The sequence below is a fragment of the Cervus elaphus genome, chromosome 29 (assembly GCF_910594005.1).
Source record: "Cervus elaphus chromosome 29, mCerEla1.1, whole genome shotgun sequence".
Classification (NCBI taxonomy): Eukaryota; Metazoa; Chordata; class Mammalia; order Artiodactyla; family Cervidae; genus Cervus; species Cervus elaphus.
Window position 1 is genome coordinate 24,794,053 of NC_057843.1, and position 22,427 is coordinate 24,816,479.

The window sequence follows — 22,427 nt, forward strand, 5'->3', positions numbered from 1 at the left end:
TTATGTGTAACAATAGGGATAAAGTTAAATTTATATAAGTTTATATATATTTATATATAAATTTATATATTATAAATATATAATTATAATATATATTATAATTATATAATATATATGAATATATTATATTAATACATTATATAATATATAACTATTATATATATTACAAATATATATAAATTATATATTTATATATAATTGTATATAATTTTATATAAATTTATATAAGTTGTTGTATAGTTGCTAAGTCATGTCTGGCTCTTTTGCAACCCCATGGACTGTAGCCCACCAGGCTACTCTGTCCATGGGGTTCTCCAGGCAATTATACCAGAGTGGGTTGCCATTTCCTTCTCCAGGGGATCTTCCCGACCCAGGGATCAAACCCGTATCTCTTGCATTGGCAAGCGGATTCTTAAGCACTGAGCCACCAGGGAAGCACCAGGAAATGATGAAGTCTTTTTTAGAAATATTGGTAACTAATTCAAATGATTTTAAAACTTTGAAACTGTGCAAGCCAAATAAAAATGTCTAAGTTTGGAATCAGTCTTTAGGGGCCCTTCAATTTTGCAACTTTTGTTAAAACATGAATTTATTATCTTTATCTAAGCTTTATCTTTCTCCTCAATCTTTATTTTACTTTCCATTTCTTTGCATTTCTTTTATTCTAGTTTTCAACTTTTTTTGCATGATATAAAAAACAGTGTGTTAATTCTTCCACAGTAGTTTTCTTTGGATCAGAAGTATTTACATAATTTCATTTTTGTATAGCTTTTTTTTTCACTCTTGTAGCTTTTTTATATATTAGTGAAAGACATAAATATGTTCTTATAGCATTTTATTATTTTAAGAATCTATAATTCACCACTTTTTTTCCTTTCTGAATCCTTAGTTGCACATAGGAAATATTTATGAGGCTGGAAAATTGAACATCTTAACAGTTTTTTGGTTATTAAATGAAGTCTTGAAAGTAATGAAATGTGAATGTTGTCAGACTGACCAAGCAAGACTGACAGTAGACCTACACTTCCTTGAAAAAGAGACCAGATTTCAGAGAGAAAGACTGTCAGATCTGAAGCATATGAGGTACACTAAAAAGACCTGTTATTTCATTTGGGGAAGAGTAGGGTGGTTTTGATAATTTCTCAGCACAACTCTAGTTAACACCTCTGTAGTTTTGGCAAACAAATGTGAAAATTTTACTGGTACTCAAAAACCATATCATCAACTCCTAGAGAGACACATGAAGTAGAAAGGAAAATTAATGTAGTTTTCTTTTATCTGGTGTATAATACTTGCACTGAATGATAATTCTTAATGAAATAATTTAAGCTTTTCTCTAGCTTTGTTTTGTGGTGGTGGTGTGGTATTTAGTCACTAAGTTGTGTCTGACTCTTTTGCCATCCCATGGACTGTAGCCCGCCAGGCTCCTCTGTCCTTGGGATTTCGCAGACAAGATTAGTGGAGCAGGTTGCCATTTTTTACTCCCCGGGATCATCCCGACGCAGGGATCGATCGAACCTGCGTCTCTTGCGCCTCTTGCATTATTAGGTGGATTCTTTATCACTGTGTCACCTGGAATGCCCCACTGTATTCTTTTTTATTTTTGTTCATTTTTTTCGATTTTTAAAATTGGCTCTTAAATTTTTTAAATTGATGTTTTTAAAGAAGAGTTTAAGGTTCACAGCAAAACTGAGGAGAAGTTACAGAGGTTTCCCAGATACACCACAAATTCTTATTTCAGTACTTTTTCTTAGTCCTTCTTTTTATATATTTATGTTTTGAATGAAGTTATTTTTTATTCCGTCATAGGTATAAAATAACAGAAGATCTCAAAACTATAAGACATTCTATTGTTGAAAAACAAGAAGAATGGCATAAAAAGTGGAAAGAGTTTCTCGGCCTATCTCCTTTCAGTATAATTAAGAGTTCTACTCCAGTAAGTAATATTGACTTGCCTTTTGGAGAATAGTTTAATCTCTTGTAATCTCTTGATTTATCATGTAACAAGTGACTTAGAAATGCAGTATGTGTGTATGCTTTGCATCTGAGCCTAAATTTCAAATATTTTGGTTTCTCTGATTTTTCTAAATACATATTAGAATGTTCATCAAGGTGTTGTTATGATATGGTTAATATTTTTAGATTCAATGGATTGTGTTAAAAAGAAAATGAGACATTTCTCTTTATGTTAGGTTCTGTTACATTTGAGGCATAGTTGAGGACAAAGTAGTCTTCTTATTCCTAATATTGTATTCTTTAGTTTAAAACAGTTATAGTATAATTTGTATGTTTGGTAATTCTATCTTTATTATGGAAAAAAAATCATCCTTTCATAGGTTAATTTAGTATTGTTATTGTGGTACTGAGTAAAGTGTGTATATTTCAAAATAACAAATTCTTTGTTTTGAGGCTGTGGATCTTTTACCGCCTATGTCTCCACTTTCGTTTGACCCTGCCTCAGAAGAAGCATATGCGAGGAGCATTCTTTTACAGTATCCTGCTTCACTTCCAGGTTGGTTTTTTACTTTTTTTCTCTTTTAGACTTGCCTCTCATTAATGTTTCTCACTATAATAATAGTTCTTACATATTCTTTCATGTTTTTTTCCCAGTTATATTTTGTGATGAAATGCATATAGCATTTCGGTCATTGCAAAGTGTCCAACTCGGTGGCATTTAGTAAATTTGCAAAAGTGTGCAACCATTACCACTAATTAATTCTGAGGATTTTTATTACCTCAAAAGAAAACTTGGTACCTATTGTGCGATCACTCCTCATTTTCCCCTCTCCCAGGCCCTGATAATGACTAAATACTTCCAGTCTCTGTGAATTTGCCTATTCTGGATATTTCATGTAAAGAACATCATATAATAGGAGGCTTATTGTGTCTCCTTTCTTTACTTGCACAGTTTTTTACTTTGCACAATGTTTTCAAGGTTCATCCAAGTTGTAGCATTTATCTATACTTCATTACTATGTGTGAATACATTCTTTTGTATGATTTAATTGTATTTTGTTTATCCATTTGTCTTTTGATGGGCATTTGTATTGTTTCCACCATTTGGCTACTATGAGTAATGCTGCTATTAATAGTCGTTTATAAGTTTTTGTGTAGAAGCCCACAGTTTTTTAACATGAAAGAATAGTTCAGTAATTACTTGAATACCTAACCATTGCCTGTTTCTGCAGTTGAGATTTTTGCTTTAAATATGTATTTTTCTTTGCTAAACCATTTGAAATGTTAACACTTGACTCTTAAGTGTTTTAGCATGCACTCCCATGAAAATAAGGACTTTTTCCTGTTTAATTACCATTAATTTTATACTTCAAATTAATAATAGTTCTATAATATCTCATCCAGTTTCCTCAAATATCATACCATTGTCACACCTCAAAGTTAATTTCTCTGCAATATCTAATAGCCATTTCATACTTAGTCTCCCCAGTTGTCTGCTGCTTGTGTACAAGAAATTGTTACTGGGTTCAGTAAATGTAAGATAGATAGGTAGAGGAATAAGTGTATAAAAAAACGTTGAAATATGTAGCCAGTGAGGAGTAGGTCACAGGGGAGTTCAGGCAGCTATTCGATCATGGCAGCAATCAGCACAGGACTTAGGAAGAAAAGGATAACCACAACTAGCATAGGTGATTTGTTTGAGAGTCAGGTGTATGTGAGGAGGACACTAATTGGGAAACATCATAGACCGGAGAGCATGGGTCAAGGATAGGAGCCAGCAGAAGTGTAGACAGAAAAGACTTCATAGTTTGATGAATAAAGACTTTCAGATTCAGAGCATTATTCATGACGACAGAATTACTTTGATAGTTCTTGACATATTTGGTTGGCATTATGTTCTCACTTCAGCTTGGAAAGGGCCTTTTTACTCTCGGCATACTTAGTTTGAGTGAAAGTTGTACAGTCGTGTCCAACTTTTTGCGACCTCATGAACTACAGCATGCCAGGCTTCTCTATCCATCACCAACTCCCAGAGCCTGCTCAAACTCATGTCCATTGAGTTGATGATGCTATCCAACCATCTCATCCTCCCTCGTCTCCTTTTCCTCCTGCCTTCAATCTTTCCCAGCATCAGGGTCTTTTCCAGTGAGTCAGGTCTTTGCATCAGGTGGCCAAAGGATTGGAGCTTCAGCTTCAGCATCAGTCCTTCCAATGAATATTCAGGACTGATTTCCTTTAGGATTGATGGTTTAATCTCCTTACAGTCCAAGGGACGCTCAAGAGTCCTCTCCAGCACCACAGTTCAAAATAATCAATTCTTCGGCACTCAGCTTTCTTTATGGTCCAGCTATCACATCCATACTTGACTACTGGAAAAACCATAGCTTTGACTAGACAGACCTTTGTTGGCAAAGTAATGTCTCTGCTTTTTTTTTTTTTTTTATGTCTCTGCTTTTTAATATGCTGTCTAGGAGGGTCATAGCTTTTCTTACAAGGAGCAAGTGTCTTTTAATTTCATGGCTGTAGTTAACCATCTGCAGAGATTTTGGAACCCCAGAAAATAAAGTCAGCCACTGTTTCCATTGTTTCCCTACCTATTTGCCATGCAGTGATGGGACTGGATGCCATGATCTTTGTTTTTTGAATGTTCAGTTTTCAGACAGCTTTTTCACTCTCCTCTTTCACTTTCATCAAGAGGCTCTTTAGTTCTTCTTTGCTTTCTGCCACAAGAGTAGTGTCATCTGCCTATCTGAGGTTATTGATATTTCTCCTGGCAATCTTGATTCCAGCTTGTGTTTTCATCCACACTGACATTTTGCATGATGTACTCTGCATATAAATTAAATAAGCAGGGTGACAATATACAGCCTTAATGTACTTCTTTCCCAGTTTTGAACCAGTCTGTTGTTTCATGTCCTGTTCTAGCTGTTGCTTCTTGACCTGCATACACATTTCTCAAGAGGCAGGTCAGGTGGTCTGGTATTCCCATCTCTTTAAGAATTTTCCACAGTTTGTTGTGATCCACACAGTCAAAGGATTTGGTGTAGTCAATAAAGCAGAAATAGATGTTTTTCTGGAACTCTCTTGCTTTTTCTGTGACCCAGCAGTTTTTGGCAATTTGATTTCAGGTTCCTCTGCCTTTTCTAAGTCCAGCTTGAACACCTGGAAGTTCACATACTGTTGAGGCCTGGCTTGGAAAATTTTGAGTCTTACTTTGCTAGTGTGTGAGATGAGTGCAATTGTGCAGTAGTTTGAGCATTCTTTGGCATTGCCTTTCTTTGGGATTGGAATGAAAACTGAGCTTTTCCAGTCCTGTGGCCACTGCTGAGTTTACCAACTTTGCTGTCATATTGAACGCAGCACTTTAAAAAGCATCATCTTTTAGGATTTGAAATAGCTCAACTAGAATTCCACCACCTCCACTAGCTTTGTTCGTAGTGTTGATTCCTAAGGCCCACTTGACTTCGTATTCCAGGATGTCTGGCTCTAGGTGAATGATCACACCATCGTGGTTATCTGGGTCATGAAGATCTTTTTTGTATAGTTCTTCTGTGTATTCTTGGCGCCTCTTAATATCTTCTGCTTCTGTTAGGACCATACCATTTCTGTCCTTTATTGAGCCCATCTTTGCATGAAATGTTCCCTTGCTATCTCTAATTTTTTTGAAGAGATCTCTAGTCTTTGCCATTCTGTTGTTTTTCCTCTATTTCGTTGCATTGATCGCTGAGGAAGACTTTCTTATCTCCTTGCTATTCTTTGGAACTCTGCATTCAGATGGGTATATCTTTACTTTTCTCCTTTGCCTTTGGCTTCTCTTCTTTTCTCAGCTATTTGTAAGGCTTCCCCAGACAACCATTTTGCCTTTTTGTGTTTCTTTTTCTTGGAAATGGTCTTGATCACTGCCTCCTGTACAATGTCACGAACCTCCATCCTTAGTTCTTCAGATACTCTATCAGATCTAATCCCTTGATCCATTTGTCATTTCCACTGTATAATCGTAAGGGATTTGATTTAGGTCATACCTGAATGGTCTAGTGGTTTTCCCTTTGTTCAATTTCAGTCTGAATTTGGCAATAAGGAGTTCATGATATGAGCCACAGTCAGCTCCCAGTCTTGTTTTTGCTGACTGTATAGCATTTCTCCATCTTCGGCTGCAAAGAATAGAATGAATCTGATTTCAGTATTGAGCATCTGGTGATGTCCATGTGTAGAGTTGTCTCTTGTGTTGTTGGAAGAGGGTGTTTGCTGTGACCAGTGCATTCTCTTGGCAAAACTCTGTTAGCCTTTGCCCTGCTTCATGTTGTACTTTAAGGCCAAATTTGCCTGTTAGACCAGGTATCTCTTGACTTACTAATTTGCATTCCAGTCCCTGTAATGAAAAGGACATCTGTTTTGGTTGTTAGCTCTAGAAGGTCTTGTAGGTCTTCATAGAACTGTTTAATTTCAGCTTCTTCAGCATTACTGGTTGGGGCATAGACTTGGATTAATGTGACATTTAAGGTTTGCCTTGGAAATGAACAGAGATCATTCTGTGGTTTTTGAGAGTGCACCCAAGGACTGCATTTTGGACTCTTTTATTGACTATGATGGCTACTCCATTTCTTCTAAGGGATTCTTGCCCACAGTAGTAGATACAATGGTCATCTAAATTAAATTCGCCCATTCCAGTCCATTTTAGTTCTCTGATTTCTAAAATGATGTTTACTCTTGCCATCTTCTGTTTGACCACTTCCAATTTACCTCGATTCATGGACCTAACATTCCAGGTTCCTATGCAATATTGTTTTTTACAGCATTGGACTTTTCTCCCATCACCAGTCACATCCACAACTGGGTGTTGTTTTTGCTTTGTCTCTGTCTCTTCATTCTTTCTGGTGTTATTCTCCACACTTCTGTGGGCGTTTACTGACCTGCAGAGTTCATCCTTCAGTGTTGTATCTTTTTGCCTTTTCATACTGTTCATGGGGTTCTCAAGGCAAGAATACTGAAGTGATTTGCATTCCCTTCTCCAGTGGTGTGGCCCCACACGGCATGGCTCATAGTTTCATTGAGTTAGACGAAATTTCCATTACTTTTTAGAAATCACATGTAAGTGATAGTATATAGTATTTGTCTTTCTCTGACTAATTTTACTAAACCTAATATTCTTTAGGTCCATCCATGTTGTGGAAATGGCAATGTTTCACTCATTTATGGCTGAGAAATATTCATATAAATATCCATTATGTCTGTGTGTGTGCTGTGTTGCTTCAGTTGTGCCTGACTCTGCAACACTATGGACTGTAGCTTGCCAGGCTCCTCTGTCCATGGGATTCTCCAGGCAAGAATACTGGAGTGGGTTGCCATGCCCTCCTCCAGGGGATCTTCCCCACCCAGGATATGAACCTGAGTCTCCTGCGGCTCTTGCGTTGCAGGCGGATTCTTTACTGCTGAGCCACTGGGGAAGCCCAAAATATCCACTATACATGTATATATACATATATACACATACACACACACACACACACATATATACATATATATGCACATTTATACCACTTCTTAAGCCAGTAATCTGTTGATGGACACTTGGTTTGCTTCCGTGTCTTAATTATTATAAATAGTGCTGCTATGAACATTGAAGTGCATGTGTTTTTTCAAATTAGAATTTTTGTTTTTTCTGCATATATATCCAGGAGTGGAGTTGCTGGATCAAATGGTAGTTTTGCTTTTAGATTTGTAAGGAATCTCCATATATTTTCTATAGTCGCTGCACCAGTTTACATTCCCCTGTGTAGGAGGGTTCCTTTGTGTCCACATCCTCTCCAGCATTTATTATTTGTAGATTTTTTTATGGTAGCCATTCTAACCAGTGTGAGGTTGATATTGTTGTTTTGATTTGCATTTCTCTAATAATTAGCAATGTTGAGCATCTTTTCATGTGTCTATTATAGACTATCTTTATGTCTTCTTTGGAGAAATGTCTTTACTTACTCAGGAATGATAGATCGGTTATAGGATTCAAGATCAAGGACTAATTTTTCCTTGAGACTTTGATAATATGCCATCATTACTTAATGCCTTCTGTTTGAAACATTTGCTGTCAGTCTAATTGTCATTCATTTGTAGGTAATTTTTGATCTCTGGTTGCTTTTAAGACTTTCATTTATTTATTTTTTAAAAGAGTTTTCTATCTGTCTGTTTATTTATTTATGGCTGCATTTGGTCTTTGTTGCTGTGTTGGCTTTCTCCAGTTACAGTGAACAGGGGCTACTCTTTGTTGTGGAGCACAGGCCATAGGGCATGTGGGTTTCAGTGGTTGCAGCACATTATCTCAGCAGTTGTTGCTCATGGGCTCTAGAGGGTGGGTTTAGTAGTTGTGGCACACAGGCTTAGTTACCTCACAACATGTAGGATCTTCCTGGACCAGGGATCTTGCTAGACCAGGGCTCAAACCAATGTCCCCTGCATTGGAAGGCAGATTCTTAACTGCTGAACCACCAGGGAAACCCTGGAATGTTTTATAAATAACAGAAGCTACATCATCATTAGTAAGTTCAAAAGCTTAGGATATTGAAAATGTTAAAAGGTGGCATTATGATGAATTAAAAGAAAACTTTACAATACACATTGGTTTCTTATACAGTAACACTTTGGACATGTATAATCTTTCAGAATCAAACATGTTGAAAGAAGAGGAGCTTCTGGAATATCTAATCCTCTGAAATATAGCCATGACTTCCTTCAATTTTATTTCCTGTCATGCTTCTCCACTAGATATATGCTATGCTCTGGTACACCAAACGTGCACCTTATTCTCCTGGTACTTTCGTGGCTTCTTCACGTTCCCTACTCTGGACCAGGTGCCTTTCTGCCTTCTTGCATTCTGTGCATACTTGTATTATAATACTGTAACAGTATGTCATAATGCTTTTCTTATCAATAGTCTCTCCTCTACTGATTTCTTGAAGGCAGGTCTCCATTAAAAAAAATTTTTTCCCCATTGTTAGTATTGCAGTGACATAGTTATTAAATGGTATGTTGTAGAATAAATACATAGCAGTTGATGTTGTAGGTGCTGAGCTAAAATGTGCTAAGTATTGTAACTTTTTGACTGGTTTATTTGATAAGTGCATTGTTTGTGTACTTAAACATGAAACATGGCTATATATAACACTAAAGAGTTGAGGATTGTCCCTTTTGGGGATACTTTGAGCTATCTTTTTAGGAGAGCCTATTGTACATATTCTCCATCACTGTCATGTGTATTACTTTATAGTTAATAATTGAATAATTATCTTTTCCTATTAACATTTATATATTTTTTTATTTTCTTCTGTTTAGAACTTTAAGAGAGCTCTAAATATTAGAATGTACAAGTGTAATTAAAGAGTAATTAATTTTTCTATTCCTTTAGTTACACCTAAGCAACATATCCAGGAAAATAATTGCAGAAGAGCAAGTGATACCCTGGAAACTAAATCTGATCCAGCCAACAGGTAAAACAGATTTGATTTTCGTATTGATTTTTTTCATCTTCATTAGTTTTAGTTCCATCTTCAGCCAGTTTTCAAGCTTCGCTAGTATGGGATAGCTTATAACTTTCTTCTCTTAATCAGACGGTGTTTTCCCACTGTGGATCCCCTTTTTCTGGAAAGAGTCAACATTTCTGATGCATGGGCAATTTTTCCTTTTCTATTCTTATCTAAATGTTGAGACTCATGGGGGTTACCTAATTTTTGAAGAGAAAGATATATATGAAAATTATCTAATACAAGTTTGGGAATTTTTGCATTTTTGTGTCTGTGAACTTTGAAATCACTTGTGACTGTTGACTAAATCCAAGTGTTTAGGGACTTCTGAAATTACCTGGTTGGTGGTTTTCAGTCTGTGTTCTGCAGCGCCCTCTGATGCTAAGGATGAGTCAGACTTAGTCTGTGGCTTTTCCATCCTTTGCCACTTCAACCTGAGCAGCTTACTCTTATCTGTATTGTATATTGGGGTTTTATATGCCATTTGATAAAAAGAGTTCTATGCTTAAAAATTTTTTTTGGGGGGGAAGACTTCTGATTTAATCTAATCCCCAAGTTTAGCATGATTAAGCTGAACCTAGTTAGTTTATTGTAGCTAACTAATAGTAGTCTTATTTTATTTATTGCCTTTTTTCTGTATTATTCTATTTTGGCCCTTAAATAAACTGACGTCAGATTATAAAAGCAAAAATCTCTAAATGTGTATATGTTTCTCCTTAAATAAACATTATTAACTAGTAGTCAAACACGACATGCTAGACAGATTCCTTTTTTATTGTTTTTCTGATTACCATTTGATTTAAATGGGTGTCTTTTAGTTCACTTTCCCCATATTAATGAGGCACAGGTACGGAAACAAAATACTTAGAATAATTCTAAAAATAAGATTCTAAATTTTAAGAGACTTCAGGCCTCCTGCATTTTGTATGCTCTTAGTAAGTTATAATAAATTAAAACACCATCAGTTCAGTTGTGCAGTCGTGTCTGACTCTTTGCGACCCCATGGATTGCAGCAGGCCAGGTTTCCCTGTCCATTACCAACTCCCGGAACTTGCTCAAACTCGTGTCCATCAAGTCGGTGATGCCATCCAGCCATCTCATCCTCTGTCGTCCCCTTCTCCTTCTGCCTTCAGTCTTTCCCAGCATCAGGGTCTTTTCAGTTCTTCGCATCAGGTGGCCAAAATACTGGAGTTTCAGCTTCAGCATCAGTCCTTTCAGTGAATATTCAGGACTGATTTCCTTTAGGATTGACGGGTTTGATCTCCTTGCCATCCAAGGGACTCTCAGTTCAAAAACACCATCTGTTCAGTTCAGTTGCTCAGTCGTGTCCAACTCTTTGCGACCGCATGAATCACAGCACGCCAGGCCTCCCTGTCCATCCCCAACTCCTGGAGTTTACTCAAACTCATGTCCATTGAGTCGGTGATGCCCCAGCCATCTCATCCTCTGTCGTCCCCTTCTCCTCCTGCCCCCAATCCCTCCCAGCATCAGAGTCTTTTCCAATGAGTCAACTCTTTGCATGAGGTGGCCAAAGGATTGGAGTTTCAGCTTCAGCATCAGTCCTTCCAATGAACACCCAGGACTGATCTCCTTTAGGATGGACTGGTTGGATCTCCTTGCAGTCCAAGGGACTCTCAAGAGTCTTCTCCAACACCACAGTTCAAAAGCATCAATTCTTCGGCGCTCATCTTTCTTCACATTCCAACTCTCACATCCATACATGACCACTGGAAAAACCATAGCCTTGACTAGACGGACCTTTGTTGGCAAAGTAAAGTCTCTGCTTTTTAATATGCTGTCTAGGTTGGTCATAACCTTCCTTCCAAGGAGTCAGCGTCTTTTAATTTCATGGCTGCAGTCACTATCTGCAGTGATTTTGGAGCCCCAAAAAATAGTCAGCCACTGTTTCCACTGTTTCCCCATCTATTTCCCATGAAATGATGGGACCAGATGCCATGATCTTAGTTTTCTGAATGTTGAGCTTTAAGCCAGCATTTTCACTCTCCTCTTTCACTTTCATCAAGAGGCTCTTCAGTTCCTCTTCACTTTCTGCCATAAGGGTGGTGTCATCTGCATATCTGAGGTTATTGATATTTCTACTGGCAATCTTGATTCCAGCTTGTGCTTCTTCCAGCCCAGCGTTTCTCATGATGTACTCTGCATATAAGTTAAATAAGCAGGGTGACAGTATACAGCTTTGACGTACTCTTTTTCTTATTTGGAACCAGTCTGTTGTTCCATGTCCAATTCTAACTGTTGCTTCCTGACCTGCATACAGGTTTCTTAAGAGGCAGGTCAGATGGTCTGGTATTCCCATCTCCTTCAGAATTTTCCACAGTTTATTGTGATCCACACAGTCAAAGAAAACACCATAACCAGAGTCAAAACTTAAATGTGAAATTATGCTATTGGCAGTTTCCTCTGCAGTAATTTTCTGTTCATAGAAGGTCAGGGCTACTTGTGAAAGAATTTTATTTTTGTTTTTACATATGGATGTGATGTTGATTTTCTAAGTACCTAATGAAATATAATGAAATATTCAGTGAAGACCTGGTATTGAAGAAACTGAAGTTATTGGGCTTGCTAATTTTACCCTCTTATCACAATTGTTCTAAAGCCTGCCTCTTAGAGGGAAATAGTTGGTGCTCCCAGTCTGTTATTTTTTTCATGTCTTTTCTTGAGAGAGCAAATTAATTTTGATTAATGTCTCTTGCTGGACTTAAAGATTATGGAGTTAGTAGATTAATTTACAAATCTGATTTTATTTTTGAACAACATGAACCTTAAAATTCTTTCTTGAGGTAGAATTTTGTACTAAGATGTACTATCAGAATTCTACAGGAGCCAGACACTTAGCCCTTAAAAATTTGATTCAAATAGAATTCTCTTAAAATAGGAAAAAGTTGTTTTAAATAATTTTCAGTTCCTCATTTATCCTCTTTCAAGCTACTGGAGCTTTTAACTGTCTTGTGATACTTAATTTTACTTATAGGTTGGGATATTAAAAGAAGGTAGAGGAAGGCTTTTGGTGATGAAGGATAAATGCTTAATGGGAAATGAAAGTTTATTACTGCTTAACAGAGGAACAGAAGAGAGGTGAAGAGTTGAGTTACTGAGATGTAGAAGTAAAATTTCTTCTCAGAAGATTGTTTATTAAAAAAGGTATTTTGTAATAAAATGTTTCATGTGTAATGAGGGTAGATTGCACTTAAAGAAATACCCCTTTTGGGCATAGAGAACAGCTGTTACACTAAATATTTATAGAGGCATCATCTTACATCAATGTCAATGTAGTTAATTGGGAAATTCATATGTGAAAATGGTTAAGCTAGTCACTTAAAAAACATGAAATGAATGTAGTTTTTAGAGTAAGTGTGTTGTTTGACTTTTCACAAATACTAAAATATAAGGAGTCTCTCCATGAATCTCCTGGCTTGGTTTTGATCAGAGTGATGGAGGCTTCACTATACCTACAATCAGAATTCAATAATTGGTGATGCCTTTGCTGCACACTGTGGGTAGTATCTTTCTTTGCAATGGTTTCTGGAAAGGAGGTTTCCATGATATTTCTAGTGGTGGTGATGCAGTTCTTCTAGACCTTTAACCTCTAGAGTTTCTCCTTTATTGCATTTCAAAGATAGGGCAGTGTGATATTGCATGCATTTCAAATGAACATCCTTAGAGTTAGAAATTGAATTCTAATCTCATTTTATTATTTCCTTCTTTAGTTATTTCTCTGTTAATTGTAGACATATTGGAATAACAACAACAAATGAAAATTGTAAAAAACTAGCTAAAATTTCTAACAAATCACTTTTCAGATTCTTTCCCAAGTTCTTTTTAGACTTTACTTATAATTTTAGTTCTAATCAAAGCATGAATATAGTCTTGTATTCTAAAATACAAAATTTTCTCAACATTATCATAGCATAAATGCATTTTTTAAAGTTTGTGTATGTGCTTAACATTATATAACCACTTAAAATAGCTTTGTAATATTTCATTTATTTTTAGACTTTAGGTTTTCCTTAAAAAAGTGTGTCTTTTTTCTTTTGGAAGTGCTTTTAGGGTAAATTTCCACAACGGGGTCAGTACGCTTTTTATCTGGATTTCTTGGGCCTCACTTTTGGCATTGCAAGTGGGTAGAGAGTAAGGACTGAGCCAGGGCTCAATTCAATTTAAAGTTGAATTGAGGTATTAGCAAGACTAACAGCATGTTGCCACTTCAGAAATCAGAGAGAGGAGGTATAGAATGTGGTTCCATTTTTCTCTATTATGAGACTCTGCAAGAATGATTCAAGTAGAAAAATTTGGTGGCATCTATAGAACCTCATCTTCAAGTGGCATTTATTCATTGATCAATCCATCCATTAATCAGTTACAAGTATGTGTGGTACTACCAAGTACCAGGCACTATGTTAGGACTTGGGAATAGCCTTTGGTAAGACATAGTCTTGTCCTCAAGGAGCTCACCAGTCTTTTGGTGGCATCTTAGTGGTGTTTGTCCATAACTTGCTGGCCATGCTTTAAAGGGCTTTCTGATCATTTTCATGTCAAGTTTGGTGAAGAATTTGGATGAAGTCACACTAGATAGTAGTTACTCATCTTTTGCTCTAGATATCTAGATTATATCCTGTCAAGACAAAGTTGAAGCTTGAGCAATTTCAGTGATTTTTTTGAATTATGTTTGGAAGGTAGATTTCGAGAAGGGCACATTTGAAAAAGTTTGAAAGGTATATTTGCTATTTTGTAAAATATTTGCAAAGCTGTTAGTTTTGTCCTTTTCTATGAACAGAAAGGAAAAAATTAGCATGCTTGATATTGAAAGTGGTAATCCTACCTTTCATTTTACCTGTAAAGCTTTTGGTCAGTGAGCAGACCCAATCCATGATTGAATTTGAAAGCACTTTCAAGATGAAGATAAATGATTAAAGTTATCATTACTTTGAAGGCTTAAAAAATATTTATTACCCTCTTTTGTAATTGTAGTGAAAAGATACGTAAGGTTTTCATGTTTACCAAAAGGAGCAAGAGAATCTAAGAGATTAAGGAACACTATGTGTAGAATGAGTGCTTGCATGCTTAGTCGCTTCAGCTGTGTCCAACTCTCTGCAACCCTATGGGCCATGACCTGTCAGGTTCCTCTGTCCATGGGATTCTCCAGGCAAGAATACAGGAGTGGGTTGCCATTTCCTTCTCCAAATCTGACCTGAGACAAGCCAAAACATGTAGAATAGGACTTCCCAAGTGGCTCGGTGGTAAAGAACTCACCTGCCAATGCAGAAGACATTAAGAGATGCTGGTTTGATCCCTGGTTTGGTAATATCCCCCTGGAGGAGGGCATGGCAACCCACTCCAGTATTCTTGCCTGGAGAATCCCGTGGACAGAGGAGCCTGGCAGGCTACAGTCCACGGGGTCACAAAGAGTTGGATCCAATTGAAGCAACTTAGCATGCACACAAGTGTAGAATGTCACAAATTAAGGTTTTATGACTTTACTATAATACATTTGCCATAGAAAATTCAACATAAGAGAAATTGCTTTTGGACCTGAAATATCCAAAGAAGCTTACAGTCTCTGCTACAATCCTTCTGTTATCTGAAGCCTGAGGACATGGTAATAATGTGATTCTAGTTAACTGAATTTGTTTTTACCCTGTACTCAAGTTTCTGAGTGTTCATCAAGTCATCTAACCTGTGTAAAAAATGCTATTGGCTTAAAATACATAATGGGTAAGGAAAATGTTCAAATTTGGGAGGCTGATACACAAATTGGGCTGAAGTACTGCTCTAATTGTCACTATACCTCCCTAGAATAACACACTGCCTTTTGATGACCGGGACGAATTGAGAGAAATCGTAACGGACAGATACGGGGCAGACAGTTTCTTTAGAATATTCAGATATATCAAGTGAATGGAATTCTTTCTTATTCATAACTTGGATTTAATAATATTTTTCCTTTTAGCCCTGCTTCTTTTCTGTTACAGCCGGTTTCACCATTAGGTGGAGACATTGTTACATTACTTGCAAAGGTATGTTTTAAAACAATTTAAAATTAATTCTGACCATAATTATTTACGATAAAATATTATTTACTTTTGTTGATCTCTCAAATTAAATTTCTGTTTTCACACTTCCCTGTTTGTGAACATTATGTACCATTCCTATTTATACATTTTTTATTACTTCTAAATGGGAATATTGGAATTTTTAAATTGCATTAGTGAACATAGTTTTTATAGTAACGTTAACAACTTTTTATAGGTTCATGATAACTCTAGAACCTCTAATCAAGATCAGGTACCATTATTAAGTTTTTAACATTACACATCTATCTTTTTCAGGACACGAAGTTGATAACTCTTAGAGAGAAAAATGAAACAGTTCTTAAGAAAACACCAGAATTTAAAGTGGAATACTCTTCATCATCAAATATTGCAAAGAATACAGATAGTAGTGCATGTGGAAGGTCTCTGCCAGCTAAAAAAAGCAATCCATTCCAGAAAGAGCAAGATCATCTGGTAGAAGAGGTTAGAAAAAGATTGTAATAAGTATACTGAAATATGTTATTTTCTTGATGGTGTTGGAATTATAAGTGAAATATAGTTAATTATTGATTTACTGGGGGTATTTTTGGAAAGGAGGTCACAGATAATAAAAAAAGCAAAGTTTGTCCTCTCCTAAAGTAGGAAAGATATAATGAAGTAAACTTACTTAGTTAAGATTACATTCATGGTATAGAATGTTCCATTCTATAACTATTCAAAAGTGTAAAAATAATACATGTATAATATTTTTTGAATTAATCATTATGTAAATTATTGGATAGATAACACCTGATGATTATACTTTATTAAATTACTCTGTTATCTCTTTCTTAGCTGAGCTTCGTCTGTTTTTGAATTTTAGAACAAAGGCTATACAGTATATATTATCACTAAGCAAAGGTTTTGTTCTGCTTTTCAAATATTTCAGAAGTGAATAAATACATGATTGTTTATGATCTCAGTTTTCTTAACTAGCTCTGTTCCTTAATACTTTTCTACTTTTCACTGGTAAGTGACCATATAATACTACTAATGCTGAGTATTAGAACTCAGTTTACATAAATTAAATGGCTAGGCTATTCTTTAATGTTATTTTTGTTACATATTTCCCATTATTTGAATTTGGATAAACAGACAGAAAGTATATCAGCTATTTTACATTCCTGAGCATCTGAAAGAAAATTTTGGTTTAGTGCATATTGATTCATTCATTGTTTCATGGTCTCTAAATATTTTTAAATCTCTAAAATTCTGTTGTTTCTCTGTATTAGATGATTGACTCTGTACTAAAGAACAGATGATTAGTCATTCTTTTTTTCTTTCCTAATGTGGGAGGAAAGGCATGTTTTTTGGCTAAAGGAATTGATAGTAGCAGTGGTATGAGAAGGGATGGAAGAGGAGAGTCCTAACATCTCATAAAGCTCTGAAAAGTGAAATTACTTCTAATAGTGTTTATGACAGGGCTTCCCTGGTGTCTCAGTGGTAAAGAATCTGCCTGCCGATGCAGGAGACGCGGGTTCAATCTCTGGATTGGGAAGATCCCCTGGAGAAGAAAATGACAACCCACTCTAGTATTCTTGCTCGGGAAATCGCACGGATAGAGGAGCCTGGTGGGCTACAGTCCAGGGGGTTGCAGAAGAGTCAGACACAACTTAGTGACTAAACAACAACCATTGTGGTATTTAAGACAAGGAATATTTAGTGTTAGAATTCTAAGAAGCCATCTGTTTTCAGGGAGGAGGGTGAACTGGAGTCAGTTTGATTATGGTTGTAGGCAGTTTCTTTTTTAGGGATCTCAGGGCACAGAGATTTTATTTTGCTTATTTTTGTTTTCTGGTTTTATTAAAATTTAGTATAGAGTGCTATTTTCATATTGTACTTTTCTTTATTTTAAAAATATATTCCTATGTTTTGTTCACTAATTTATGTCTGATGATGAGGTTACTGGGAAAGAAGTATGTTGTCACCATAATGTACTCTGTTAATAGAGATGCTGCTGTTCAGTGGACTTTAAGAAGAACCTGTATGCTTTAGAACTAGTCATTTTAGCAGATATGGAATTGTGAAGCTCATAAGTGTGGCAGATAGCTCAGATCACTGCAGTCAGAACTATCTCTGTCTAAATCTTTCTAGGTATAAACATTTATCTTTTTCTCAGTGTAACAGGATATTCATTTAAGATAAGAAAGGAGGAAATGGGTTTGGGGTTTGATTTCACCTTATAGGATTGTGCCTATATAGTCTTTATGAAGTGTCTGGGAGCTACATTGTTGAGCTTATTTTTGTGCATGTTGCTGTTATTATGGCTTTTGTTGTAGTCTACCAGTGGGCTTTATATTTTTGCTTTACTTTTTCTTTTCTGTTTTAGGTTGCAAGGGCAGTTTTATCTAATTCACCACAGCTCTCTGAAGGAAAAGAAGTAAAATTAGAGGAACTAGTTGACTCTCTAATATCTAACCCATTCATAACAAGGAGTCAAATTCCTCGAACTCCAGAAAACTTGAGTAAGTTAATAATGCTTTTGGTTATTTTTCTTTCTTCGATATACTATTGTTAGAACCATGGTTTGACAGATCTGCTGAAATTCACTTTTAAAATTGTTTTCTGTATCTTTCAGTTTAGTGGCATTGGCTCTGTTTGTTTTGATGTGGGGAACTTTTATTGAAATACTGTGAGCACTGTCACTTATATGGCGGTCCTTCAGCAGTATTATTTTGCCCTGATAACTATACAGTTTTGTTTTTGTTGTTTTACTTGGCTTTTTCCTGGAAAATATTTTAGTTGATTACTTAAAAAAAATCCTCTGCCTCCACATCTGATTTGTGATCAACATTTATAGAGGTGTTTAGTTGCTAAGTGGTGTCTGACTCTTTTGTGTGACCTCTGGACTGTTGCCTGCTAGGCTCCTCTGTCCATGGGATCTCCCAGGCAAGGATACTGGAGTAGGTTGCCATTTCCTTCTCCAGGGGATCTCCTTGACCCGGGATCAAACCCGTGTCTCCTGCATTGGCAGATTCTTTACCACTGAGTCACTTGGGAAGCCCACTTAGAGAGTATGGAGGCTATATTCTTCTAGTCAACAACCAGCAGCATCAGCCAAAAACTGTGTGTACAGAGAGCCCATCTACTGTTCCCGAGCTAGGCAGACTCTCCAGTAGTCTCTTCTTAACAACCTATGTTGTGTGGGCAAAGTTCTGATATTCCTGTCCTCATGTAGGCACATCATCCTGGGTGAGTAAGTGTAATTTCCATTATACTACTAGAAATGACATATTGAAAGTTAAATGGATTCAGTTCAGGTTGAACCTAGCCACTGTATAGGTTGGTGTTTGGCAAACTACATCTTGCAAACCGCATTGGCCCACTGTATGTTTTTATAAATAAAGTTGTTTTGAACACAACCTTGTTCATTTGCTGGGCTTCCCGGGTGGCTCAGAGGTTAAAGCGTCTGCCTGCAATGCGGGAGACCCGGGTTCGATCCCTGGGTTGGGAAGATCCCCTGGAGAAGGAAATGGCAACCCACTCCAGTATTCTTGCCTGGAGAATCCCATGGACGGAGAAGCCTGGTGGGCTACAGTCCATGGGGTCGCAAAGAGTCGGATACGATTGAGCGACTTCACTTTCTTTGTTTCTTTGTTCATTTGTCAGCATATCTTTTATGGCTGCTTTCGCACACACAACAGTGACAGAACTGAAGAGTTGCCACTGACAAGATGCTGTGCAAAACCTGATGTATTACTATTTGGCCCTTTATAGAAAAAGTTTGCTGAGCCCTGGCCTAGATGGACAAGAACATATCTTTTTAACACATGTAATTTGTGTGTGCTGTGTGAAAGTATATACATATTTCAGGAACAGCTTTTGTTTTTTGTGTGATCATTTGGAGATGGGGTTCTTTGATGTTGTTGGGCTTTGGCATATTGTGGAGTCTTGTCATTCAGCTGGCGTACCTATGAACATATACTGAGTCAGCAGCTTTATCGTGAGCACTAGAAATGAAATGTTTAATTGCATGTTCTGTTTGGGAATTTATTAGCAACTTGTGTTCTTTCCCTCTTCATTTAATTAGTAAGTGAAATTCGGAGCTCATGGAGAAAAGCTGTTGAAACAGAAGATAACAGAAGTACAGAACCAATCCAAGTGGATACTGAACATAGAGAAGAATTGCCAGAATCCTTACCTGTGGTGCATAATCAAAAAGAGTTTAGCATGGCCAGTTTCTTGTCAGCAGCCACTGTATCCGATTCTAGTCATTCTCATTTGCCTGAAGAGAAAGTTGTTTCAGGTTGTCTCGAGTGTGTGCCTCAGAAACCTGTGGTGACCACTTGCATAGGTGAACAAACAACACAAGATCCATCAGATTTGTTAAATAAGGATATAATTTGTATACAAGATTTGGACTGTACAACTTTACAGAACAAACTTTTAGAAACTAGACAAATAGAGACATTTTCCCCTGCTGTAGGCAATAGAAGAAATGTGTTAGGTAGCAGTGAAGAAGATAATATTAAAATATTAGACCAATCGAAAGCTTCTTACGAAGACTTTTCCATGCATAACAGTATGTTATGGAGCTGTTTTCAGGTATCAAGTGGAATTAGTTCCAGTTTTAAAGATGGTGATTTTGGCATATTACATGAAACTCTTCCAGAAGTTGGTCGCATAAGTCTTATTAGCCCCAGTAGTACAGAGGCCACTTTTGAACTGGAACCAAACAGTCCTATTCACAGTGGCATTTTCACAGAAGATGTTGTGGGAGAAAGAAAGACTACTCCAGAATCAGACTTCAATTTACAGGCTACTTGCAGTGGATATGAGGCTCTGAAGAATTCTCCGTCCAAGCAAAGGGAGGAAATTTACCTCTCTAATCCTGAAATACTTGAAAGACACAAACCAGAATTGAACCTTACTCCCCAAAACATGCAGACTGATGATATGCTTAATTTTTTGGGCATTCATGATTTGCACATTGACTATACAAAACCATCTTCACGCATGTCCCTTGGTGAAAGAAAACGGTCTCTTTCACCACTAATTAAGTTTTCTCCAGTGGAACAAAGATTGAAGACCACAATACCATGTAACCTTGGAGAACTTCTACCTGATTTAACAGGTAAGATTTAACTAGATGTGGGCATATTGACCTGCTGAAAGTTTTCTCTCAGTTTCTTGTAAAAATAGTATTCTATGAATGTGACACAATCTTGTTAATGTGACAGAATATATTCCTTATTCCTTCAGTCAGGATGAGAAAAGTGAACCCATCATTTTTATGGGTACTTTCAGAATCTCTTGTGATGAGATGATGTATATAGCTTACAACTGCTATGGGACAGGGATGGAAAACAAAACCAAAAACCTGGAACCTGTTGCTTTTGTAATACAAACTACTGAAAATAGATCATGTCAAAATCTTTGCTAATGGAAGATGGTTCGAAAAATGTTGAGAAATATCTCAAAACTTACAGTATCTATGATTTGCTTTGAAGTAATTTGATGGGGGTGTGGTGACAAGATGGGTCAGTGTACTACTTTCCTAGGACTGCCATAACAAAGTACCACAACTTGGTGGCTTAAGACAACAGAAATTTTTTTGTCTCTGGAGGAAACAAGTTTTGGAGGGTGGTATTCAGGCTCATGGTGTTGGCATGACCATGTTCCCTCTGAGATCACAGAGGATGATCCTTGACTTTTCTAGCTTCTGATACTCTCAGGTGTTCTTTAGCTTGTGGCAGCATAGTTCATCTCTGCCTCCATCTGCACATGGCATTCTCCCCTTGTGTTCTATGTACCTTCCTATAAGGATACTCGTCGTATAGACTAACAGCCCATTGTGCTCCCATCCTACTCTTAACTGAATATATCTGCAGTGACCCGATTTCCAAATAAAGCCATATTCTGAGGTACAGGGGTTAGAACTTCAACATCAGGTACAGAACTTGTACCTCAACATGAGGTACAGAAGTTAGAACTTCTTTTGGAAAGGACACAGTTCAACTTGTAACAATTAGTATTAATAATTATTTAAGCTGGATGGCAGAGAAGTTTGGCTCATCATAAAAAGTTAAAAACAATTGCTCTTGGAACTGTATTCAATATCTTATGATAACCTATAATGGGAAATAATAAAAAAATATGTAATATAGTATAAAATATGTATAATGTATATGTTATAAAAATAGAAAATCAATATAATATAGGTAGTAAGAAATATATAAATCACTTTGTCCACCTACATCTAATACAATATTGTAAATCACCTGTACTTCAACAAAACAAAAACTGCTCTTAAAGCATGCTAGAACAGATATAGATCTGGTAAGACAGATTATAAATCATTCTGATTTGCCCATGATAATTAAACACTAGTGTGTTTAAAAGTATTCTAGGAGAGATGTACCTCTGGCAAAGAGGTACCTCAGTGAGAATAATGGTAATTTTATCACAGTTACGTATATGCCTGTGAACTTTTTCTGAAGACTGAAGTTTGCTATTACATGGAATTTGACATACTTTTTCTTTATAATGTTTATCCTTTTTTTCTCTTTTTAAAATCAATTTTGCAGAAGAAGAAATCTTGAATAAGAGCCTTGATGCAAAAGTATCTCCATCTGACTCGACAAGATGAAGCAGTAGTCCAGTCAGTTTAACTATGATGCACAAGTTGAAGCAATGTCACAAAATAAAAACTAATTTGCAGTTTAAATACACATGGGAAGTGTAACTGTTTTTCAAGGTCTAAAAAGTCTTAAATAACGCATGTTAGCCTTTTCTACTGTTTTTAGGTAAGGAGAGTGTGTTTGGATTTTCTTTCTTTGTATGGATAGGGGGTTGAAATGTGAAGTATTGGAAAGCAAATATCAAGTTATGTGAAGCCATTTTGGTTTCTTGACTAATCTTGAGATTCTTT

General features: G+C 36.5%; 1 protein-coding gene and 2 non-coding genes across 3 annotated transcripts in view; all 3 read left to right on the forward strand.

Moving 5' to 3' along the window:
• Positions 1-22,223, forward strand: part of HAUS6 (HAUS augmin like complex subunit 6) — a 39,131-nt gene extending 16,908 nt beyond the window's left edge. The window contains exons 9-17 of the mRNA XM_043891065.1: positions 890-1,083; positions 1,810-1,936; positions 2,410-2,512; positions 9,353-9,434; positions 15,436-15,502; positions 15,815-16,000; positions 17,886-18,021; positions 19,587-20,630; positions 22,084-22,223. Coding sequence (XP_043747000.1) covers positions 890-1,083; positions 1,810-1,936; positions 2,410-2,512; positions 9,353-9,434; positions 15,436-15,502; positions 15,815-16,000; positions 17,886-18,021; positions 19,587-20,630; positions 22,084-22,145 — 2,001 coding nt within the window. The 3' untranslated portion in view covers positions 22,146-22,223. The remainder of the gene's footprint in view (positions 1-889; positions 1,084-1,809; positions 1,937-2,409; positions 2,513-9,352; positions 9,435-15,435; positions 15,503-15,814; positions 16,001-17,885; positions 18,022-19,586; positions 20,631-22,083) is intronic.
• LOC122686358 lies at positions 15,221-15,354 on the forward strand. The gene has a single exon (XR_006338726.1).
• TRNAC-GCA lies at positions 18,939-19,010 on the forward strand. Its single transcript has one exon. It is a non-coding gene; the product is annotated as a tRNA-Cys (tRNA).
• Positions 22,224-22,427: the final 204 nt, after the last annotated feature.